The sequence below is a fragment of the Carlito syrichta genome, unplaced genomic scaffold, assembly GCF_000164805.1.
Source record: "Carlito syrichta isolate Samal-C Ts95f unplaced genomic scaffold, Tarsius_syrichta-2.0.1 Scaffold303144, whole genome shotgun sequence".
In the NCBI taxonomy this organism is placed as follows: domain Eukaryota; kingdom Metazoa; phylum Chordata; class Mammalia; order Primates; family Tarsiidae; genus Carlito; species Carlito syrichta.
In genome coordinates this window covers 627,239-636,543 of record NW_007247240.1, presented here as the reverse complement: position 1 = coordinate 636,543, position 9,305 = coordinate 627,239, and the positions used below count along the sequence as shown (strand labels likewise).

The following is a 9,305-nucleotide window of genomic DNA, read 5'->3' as shown; positions in this document are numbered from 1 at the left end:
TCTGGCGATCCTTCCACCTCAGCCTTCCGAGTAGCTGGAACCACAGGCGCGCGCTACCACGCCCGGCTAATTTTTTGATTTATTGTAGAGATGAGGTCTCGCCCGCCTAGGCAGGTCTCGAACCCGCAGGCTCAGGCCATCCACTCACCTCAGCCTCCCACAGGCGTGGGATGACAGGCTGAGCCACCGAGCCTGGCCAACACTGGCCTTTCAATGCAGCATCTTCTGTTCTGAGTGACCCAGTTATGCACAGAGGGGCTTCCAGTACAGAGAAGGGAGACAAAAGCCCTTCCAGGCAAAACTGCCTCCATATGGGACATGGGTTATGGGGTTACCACGGTCATGCACAGAGGGGCTTCCATTTTCTGTAGATGGGGACCATCTCACCGATGTCACTGTTCCTCCATGATAGGTGAGTGTTTTGCTCTTTGTCTCTGTGCTGTTGCCTTATGTTTGGCCATAGATGCCACAAAAGATAATTAATCTATCTGGCTAGCCACGAGTGGCTGCATCCTACAGTGTGGAAATCACGGACCTGACTAAAATAGTGTCCAACCCCAGACACAGCAGACCCCCACACAAGGCTGTGGCTACCTGGTGGCAAGAAGAGGGTATGAGTGAACGGGGCTGAGCCAGGCTTCCTTCTGGCGTGGCATGCTGTCGTAGATCAGAAGGTCTCTCTCAGTCAGCACCACCAGGGCTGGTTTCCACTGCTTCTCACTCTCCCCTGACACCTGGAACAGAAAGCAGAGAGCTGTCAAACAATGGCCTGAGTTGGGGTGACTGGAAAAGAGAGGCTGGCACCCTCAGTCAGAAGCCTCAGCCTCAGGGGGCGTCTTTTGGTTCAGGTTCCAAAATCAAACAGAGGGAACCCCCCCATGATGCCACGATTCTTGCTCCTTGAAGACAGCGGTTGTCTCAGGGCCCTGGAATGTACCGTCAGGGCAACCACGAAGCAGCCCACTGTCACAAGGGTGGTCACTGCTTCTCACCTGAGGCCAGCAACGAAGCTTTATCTCACGGTGGGAGGCAGCTCTGGTACGGCATGCTTGTTTTTATGACAAAGTGGTAGAGTCTGAGGGTTTTCGAACAGATATTCCAAAACTCTGAAAAATATGCTATGGAGGCAAATGTCCACTAGGACAGGCTGAGACGTCACAGCCTCTTTCTCTTGTCTTTTGCTCTCAGCCGATTCTATCATTCAGGCTCCGTCTTGACTTTTCTCTTGTTCCGTTGACTATTCGGTCCGTTCACCACAAATAATTCTCTAACTTAAGGGCTGAGACAAGTCGGGAGGGATGTGGAAGCGTTCAAGTATCAGCAGGGTGACTGGACCAGACGACTCTTTGAAGAACCTTAATCTAGAGAATCTGTGTGACTCAGGTCTGATTTCATGAGCCATTCTGCTTGGCCCGGTGTTGACAACCAAATGTTCTTTCATTTATAAAAATGCTCTCCTTCTGGTTTGAGCTCTGGTTTGGAAAAACCCAGTCTTGCTACTCCAGACACAGACAACGCTCCAGGAGCTGAATGCTGGGAGCTTGTGAGAAATGCAGAGTCTCAGGCCCACCAGATCTGCTGAATCAGACTCTGCATTTTAACAACACCTTCAAGGAATTCATAGTCTCACTCAAGATTAAGAAGCACGGCGTTAGTTAAGGAAAAGATTGCCTTTGACACTGGTGACTAACTCAGTGAAGACTCAACCCACTCATAACAAGCTGCGATGCAACACGCATTCAGAATTAAAGTAAGTTAGACGGCTAGCTAAATAAATGAAAAGGCTAATTTTCCACTTTCTGTTCTCACCATCGCTTTACGTGGCTCAGCGGAATCCGTGTTGAGGTGGAAACGTGTGTGTGGCTTTTGTTTTACACGAATACCCCATACCAGCATAGCAGGAACGGACGAGCAAAGCAGAGAGAGGTGTGGGATGACCAGAGGCTTGAGTTTCGTAGGCTGCTTCTACATGGAGGCTGCCTGGGTCTGCGTCCCAGCTCTGCTGCTTATTGCCTGCGTGTCTCTGGACAAGCGGTTATCTCTGTGCTTCCATTTCCTTACTGATAAGGATGGCAGAACATACCACAGTGCTTACAAGCACTGCCTGGGGAGCCAGAACACCTGAACACAAATCTGTGTCGCCTCATGTACTACTGTGGGGTTTTGGGCGAGGCGACTTCTCTGTCTCTCAGTTTCTATCTCTGTACCCAGGGACATAACAGACAGACAACCTCGCGCAGAGGGTCGTGGTGAAGGTTAAATACGTTCAAACGTGTAGAATGCTTAGTGAGCGCGGGATAAGCATCATGTAAGCACCTGCTAAGCAGCCCTTGCCTCACAGTGCCTGGTAGAATTAAACGGGACAGAGCATGCTCAGTGCCTGGCACGGAAGCGCAGGAAAGCTTGGGGTGGGAAAACCGTGGCAGGCTCATCATGTTTTAAGCATGCCAAAAAAGGTGTCCTTTGGAAACGACATTTAGGACCAAGCCAAGGATGCCTTCAGTACCTTCTCCTCCCGTCCTTTCCAAAGTTCTCTCAGGAAGAACTCATTGCAGGATGCTCACCTTTATCTTTTAATGCAATTCCAAACAACAATAATTCCACACAAAAACTCCCTTTCCAGAGGAGAAATCCCTTCCTCTGCTGCAAGGTTATTTATATTAGAATGTGAACGACTGTCTAACATAGCTCCTTTTTACACATTTTATGCGTATTTAAAAAAATCTAACTTTTGTTTTTGTAGTAAGACTTTTCCCCAACAGAATAACAGCAACTGTAAGAGATCAAAACAAGTTGCTAGAGAAGGCAATGCACCAGACCCTACAAGGTGAATAAGCTACAGTTTCAGGGCATAAAGAATTTGGGGGGTTCAGAATAAATTTTTTTCCAGCTTCTACATTAAACTTAGTAAACTACTTTTTCAGCTCATTAAAGAGGACTGAAGAAGCCACAAATGATTCTCCCAAAATGTTTCTCTGATTTACCTAGTCCAATCTGATCCATTCACTTGGACCAGAACCAGTCATTTAAATGTGAACACCGCCAAGCATCAGTTTTCAAAACCAATACTAAGCTTACAGAATTAGCCTCAACAGTAAAATTCAGGCCTCTCTGCTGATGGAATCACAAACCCACCCACATGCCAAGCGGTACACGCATGTTTAGGTCATTCCAAAGTCCTAAAACACACGCAGCTTATTGGAGGGCCCTGTGTGCATGTGGTAAACTGTCGTGCGAACACTTGGGGGGGCATTTCCTACCACTCCTGTGTGCGGAGCTGTTGTTTTAACACTGCGTGAATATTTGAGGGTAGAAAGCTGCCCGTCAGGACAGTGACTTTCCAAGGAAAAAAATTTCACATCCAAGAACAGGGTTTTTAAAACCGTACCTTCTGCTACATCACGCCTCATTATTTCAAGCCTTTGAAGAACAAACAGGCTTGAGTATTTGTACTGTTGTTCTAGTGACAACTTCCATTACGAATCCAGCTTTCCTGGCACCCAAAGATATTCCAGTGTGAATACAACAGTTCTGAGGATGGGCCTGCATTTTATTAAAACACGACCTGGGCCCAATGTGATTTCCCTCTGCCATCTTCCCTGCCTTGGCTGTGGTAGCTGGCAGTTTCCCAAGCATGGACCGTGTTTCTAATGCAGAAGGTGAAGGAAACAGGGAAACGTTCAATTCTGAGATTATTCCGAGCACACCTTTGGTGAGCTGAATTCTGTCGCCGTATTCACTTCCACAGAGCATGAGGGGAAAGGTTCACAGAATGGCAAGAAGGTGTCTGGTGGGAGCTGCTGGTAAGCGCTGTGGCAAGCAGAATCATCACGCCCTTCACTGGAGACAGGTGTCCCGGGTCATCTAGCTCAGTGGCTTCCAAGCTCTTTCGACACGCCAAGCCCTCTGTTCAGACTAGACCACAGGTCACAGAACAATCTGTAAAACACGTTTTACAGGAAGAGAGATGGTGTGGGGCGCCTCCTGGTGGAAATCCTGGCCCTCCGTGACCCTGTCCCTCTTAGTGTCACCCACGCCTCGAGCAGGGTTGCCAGCCATCCCTGGAATACGGACTGAAAAGTGGTCTGTCTCCTCTAGAGTGCCTAGAATCTTCACATTATTTCCAAAGAGAGTTTTACTAAAACCTTTTGGTGCCTTTTGGTTAATTCTTCCAAAGCAAACAACACTGTTGCCTCTTAGGCATGGCTGCAAGGATTAAATGAATCACCACACACAGAGGGCTTAGAAAAGTGTCTTGCACACAGTAGGCAGGCAAGTCTTAAAAAAAAAAAAAAAAAAAAACTACTTTTAACCACTTCCTTTAGGTAAGGATAGCAGATATCAGGTTAAAGATCTGAGTGCACGCAGACAAGAAGTATGTCCTCATCGGCCAAATGGCTGGGTGGGACTAAATTGTTGCTAAGGCCTCTCTGACTTCAAAATCCCACGCTCTTCTCAAGTGCAAAACTCCCTGCTACTGGGCTGGGGCTGCTACTTCATGACTCTGCTCGCAGGGCAAAAAGCAACACGGGGGCGAGGGGGCTCATTTCCTTCCCTCATGCCAGCTGGCCCTTCAAAACACGTCTTTTCTGCCTTCTTCTTGAGCCCGGTGGCAGGAACAGCTCATCGTCTTCAGCGCCAAACAGCGTGTCCGCAGATGTGGCTTTGCCACTTCCCGGCAGAGGGACGCGAGCAGGCGACTGAACTGCCCCGAGCCCCTGGTCACAGCTGCGCAAGATGCTGGCCGTGGCCTCCCAAGCACACTTTGTGAGGAGGACGTGCGACCATGTCCAGGCAGCGCTTTCTGCGTGGGGCAGACCTGACAGACGCCCAGCCCTCCCCGGCCAGCTGGAGCACTCTTCCCCCCAGCTTGGCTGGGCGGGGGAAGGTCCAAATGCAGGGAGCGACTGGCCCAGGCAGGAAGGCCCACAGCAGCGTCTGTACTGGAGAGCGTGGCCGGCTGCCGCCCGCGTTTTAGACTAAGCCCGCTTCACCTCAGGTCTCTGGGTGTTCGGACCAAGGACAAGATGTCTGCGCAATGACCACGTCTATCAACTTCCACGTGCTTGACAAACATGAGGTAAGTAATTCCCGCACCAACTCTCAGGCAGGCAGATGAGACGCATCTCCGCTTAACCAAGAGAAGCCTTAAGAGAGGCTGCAGCCAGGTGCGGCCACGGGGACACGAGGAGTGCACTGAGCCAGGAGGCTCAGACCTGCGGCTCTTCTGGCTTTCGCGGCACACTCCAGGACCAGGAATCAGGAGCCTGACGAGACCCCGATCACTGAGTGCCAAGGAGGGTGCAAAGGAAGAGAAGGCAAGGAGGCGAGGAAGGAGGCAGAGAAAGAAGCCCCAGAACAGGCCGCGGGGGCAGGTCTCTCGCCCAGTTCTCAGGTGGTCTGGCCCTGGGTCACCTGCTGAGCTCAAGGGCGGCGTAAAGAGGAGAGCGAGTGGGGCACCCCCTGTCGGATGATGTTAAGGTGATGAGACGTCACGAAGAAGAAGCGGGGGATGAAGAAATGGGCCAACCATGGGATGCTAAGAGGGCGTCCCTTTTGCATGCCAGCTCTCCCAGATCCTGCCGCAGCTTGCTCCTTCTGCCAAATTCCGAAACTTGCTCTGGATGTGCAGAAGCCAAGTCCCAGCACTAGTTCACCTCTGGAGCATTCCTCAGAGTCCACACACAGCATGGCAAGGCCTCGGTGCTCGGATGACAGGCAGTCACTTCGGTGTCTGCAGGACTGTGCTCCCTCTGAAGGTGCCAGGGAAGAACTCTTCCTGGACTCTTCCCGGTTTCTGTGCGGCCAGCATTGCCTGGCATGCAGCTGCATCGCTCCGGTCTCTGCCTCTGTGGCCACGTGGGCTTCTTCGTGTGTCTCTTCGGGTAGGTCGCATCCCCTAATCCAGTACGAGCACAACTCAGCTCATTACCTCTGCACAGACCCTGTTTCCAAATCAGGTTACTTCTGGGGGCCCAAGTGGATGTGGATTTTGGGGCGACACCGTTCAACCCACTGTCATAACCAATGAGGCTGTGCATAAAAATTCAGCTGCAAGGACATACACCTTGGTGTGGCTTGTAATTGAGGGCAATATATCACAGGAGAGTGTGGCTGAGTGAATTAGAATATGCCCATGTCTTAAAACATGAATGCATGCGCAATCCTGGCAGAACAGCCGTTCTTGTCAAGTACACAGGACAGACCCTATTCTGGGCCATACATCAAGTTTCAGTAAATTTAAATGTATTCAAGTCAATATATTTAAGGGGATGCATGTCCTTTGACCAAAATGAAATGAAATTAGAAATCAAGAGAAAGAGCTGTGGACAGATCCCTCATATTTGGAAAACAAACAACAAACTTCTAAATAACCGAAGGATCAACATGGAAATCAAAAGGGAAACTAGAAAGTAGTTGGAACAGAATGAAGATGAAGCACGACACATTAAAATTGGTGAGATGTGCTAAAGCTGGACTAAGAAGAAACAGATGGCTCGTAATGCCAATATTAGAAGAGAGGCCAGGCGCAGTGGTTCAGCCTGTCATCCCAGCACTTTGGGAGGCTGAGGCGAGAGGGTGGCCTGAGTCTGGGGGTTCGAGACCAGCCAGGCAGCTTGGCGAGACCTCGTCTCTACAATAAATAAATAAAAATTAGCCAGGCATGGTAGCGTGCGCCTGTAGTTCCAGCTTCTTGGAAGGCTGAGGTGGAAGGATCATCTAAGCCCTACAGGTCAAGACTCCAGCCTGGGCAACAGGGTGAGAATACTACTTTAAAAAATTGTCTTGGCCAGGCTCAGTGGCTCAGCCTGTAATCCCAGCACTTTGGGAGGCCGAGGCGAGTGGACTGCCTGAACACGCGGGTTCGAGACCAGCCTGGGCAACTTGATGAGACCTCGTATTTACAATAAATAAAAAAAAATTAGCCGGGCGTGGTAGCACATGCCTGTAGTTCCAGCTACTTGGAAGGCTGAGGCGGAAGGATCGCCGGAGCCCAGCAGGTTGACACCAAGGTGGCTGTGGGCGTGCCACTGCACTCCAGCCTGGGCGACAGAGTGAGATTCCAACTCAAACAAAAAAGAACAGCCTCAAATCAGTAACCTCAGCTTCCACCTTAGGAAACCAGAAATAGAACAGTAAACCTAAACCAGAATAAACAGAGATAGGAAATAATAAAGATCAGTGCAGAAATCATTGAAAAGGAAAACATAAAGCAACAAAGAAACTTCAACAAAACCAAAATCTGGTTCTTTGAGAAGACCAATAAAGTCAATAAACTTCTAGCCAGACTGATCAAGGAAATGAGAGAGAAGACACAAACTGCAAATACCAGAAACAAGAAGGGGACATTGGTAAGTATCTGTAGATGCTAAGCATAATGTTAAACATGCTATTAAAGGTATGGTAATGCAATGTATAAAGAATTTTATGTCGGCCGGGCTCGGTGGCTCAGCCTATAATCCCACGCCTTTGGGAGGCTGAGGGGAGTGGATTGCCCGAGCCCACGGGTTCGAGACCCGCCTGGGCAGCGAGACCTCATCTCTACAATAAATCAAAGAATCAGCCAGGCGTGGTAGCGCATGCCTGTAATTCCGGCTACTCAGAAGGCTGAGGTGGAAGGATCGCCAGAGCCCAGCGGGTCGAGGCTGAGGTGGCCGGGAGCGGCCGCTGAGCTCCAGTCTGGGTGACAGTGAGACTCCAACTCAAAAAAAAATAAAAAATAAAAAAATAAATGGTTGGAGAAAGAAAACGAAGAAGGCCAGACACGGTGGCTCACACCTGCAGTCCCAGCACTTGCACTAGCATAAAAAGCATAAAATTCTTGGAGATAAAAATAACAAATCACATGCAAGACCTATATCCTGAAAACTATAGAAAACATTGCTGAGATAAATCGAAGACGACCTGAACAACTGGAAAGATAGATATACTACATACATGGGTTGGAAGAGTAACACTGTTGAGATTTCCACTGTCTCTAAATTGTCCAAAGATCCAACATAATACCAATAAAACTCCCAGCAGTTTTGTTTTTTGGGTTTTTTTTGGTGGATATTGACAAGCTGATTCTAAAGTTTGAATGGAAATGCAAAAACCCTGGAATAGGTAAAACTACCTTGAAAAGGAAAAACAAATTGGGGAAATAACACTATCTGACCTAGTAAATAGCTGTAATAATTGAGAGTGTATAGCATGAATATAGGCAGATAGACCGGAGGAGCAGATGAGAGAGGACGGAACAGATTCACACATAACAGGTAAGATCAGAACAAAGGGGTAAAGGAAATTCAGAGGAGAAATGGAATCTTCTGAAATAAACCATGCTGGAAACAGCGAATATCCATATGCAAAAAAAATTTAACTTTGCTCTGCATCTTGCAGCACATATAAAGATTAACTCAAGATGGATTACATACCAAACTGTAAAACATAAAACTGTAAGATTTTCTGAAGAAAATAAGAGAAAAGCTTCATAAACTCCGATTGGGCAAAGGTTTCTAATATCAACAATAAAAAACATCAAAAGCATGACCCATAAATGAAAAAAATTGATAAACTAAACCTCATCAAAATGAAAAACTTCTGCTCTTTTGAAGCTATTCAGATAAAGATAAAGAGATAAGTCACAAACTGGGGGAAAAAGTGTATCTGATAAAAGACTTGAATCTGGAGAAGTACTCTCAAAACTCAATAATAAGAAAATAACTCAACAGAAATGAGAAAAGATTCAAACAGTTCAATCAAGAAGATACACATAGATGTCAAAAAGCACATTACAGGATGTGTAACATTGTTAGCCTTTACCAGGAAAATGTAATTGAAACCCCATGAGATATCACTATACCCTTATTAGTAGGGATGAACTTGAAATGGCCACACCAAGTGTTGGTGAGGATGCAGAACACATGAAGTTTCATTCCCATTGTTGATGGGAGTGACTCATGGTACAACCACTTTAGAAAACAGTACAGCAGTTTCTTTAAAAGTTCAACAGACTGGGCGTGGTGGCTCAACATTTTGGGAGGCCGAGGCAAGAAGACTGCCTGAGCCCGGGGGTTCAAGACCAGCCTGGGCAACGTGGTGAGACCTCATCTCTACAATAAATCACAAAAATAGCATGTGTCTGTCTATAGTTCTAGCTACTTGGAAGACTGAGGAGGAAAAATTGCCTAAACCCAGTAGGTTGAGGCTGCGGTGACCACGAGCATGCCACTGCACTCCAGCCTGAGTGACAAGAGTGAGATTCCAACTCAAAAAAAAAAAATTAGCCGGGCTCGGTGGCTCAGCCTGTAATCCCGTGCCTT

At 47.9% G+C, this 9,305-nt stretch overlaps 1 protein-coding gene across 1 annotated transcript in view; it reads right to left on the bottom strand.

The window, feature by feature from the left end:
• The window catches only part of LOC103260223 (beta-1-syntrophin-like), a 139,896-nt gene that overhangs the window by 22,863 nt on the left and 107,728 nt on the right, over window positions 1-9,305 (bottom strand). Inside the window, exon 9 of the mRNA XM_021712238.1 lies at window positions 595-734. Coding sequence (XP_021567913.1) covers window positions 595-734 — 140 coding nt within the window. The remainder of the gene's footprint in view (window positions 1-594; window positions 735-9,305) is intronic.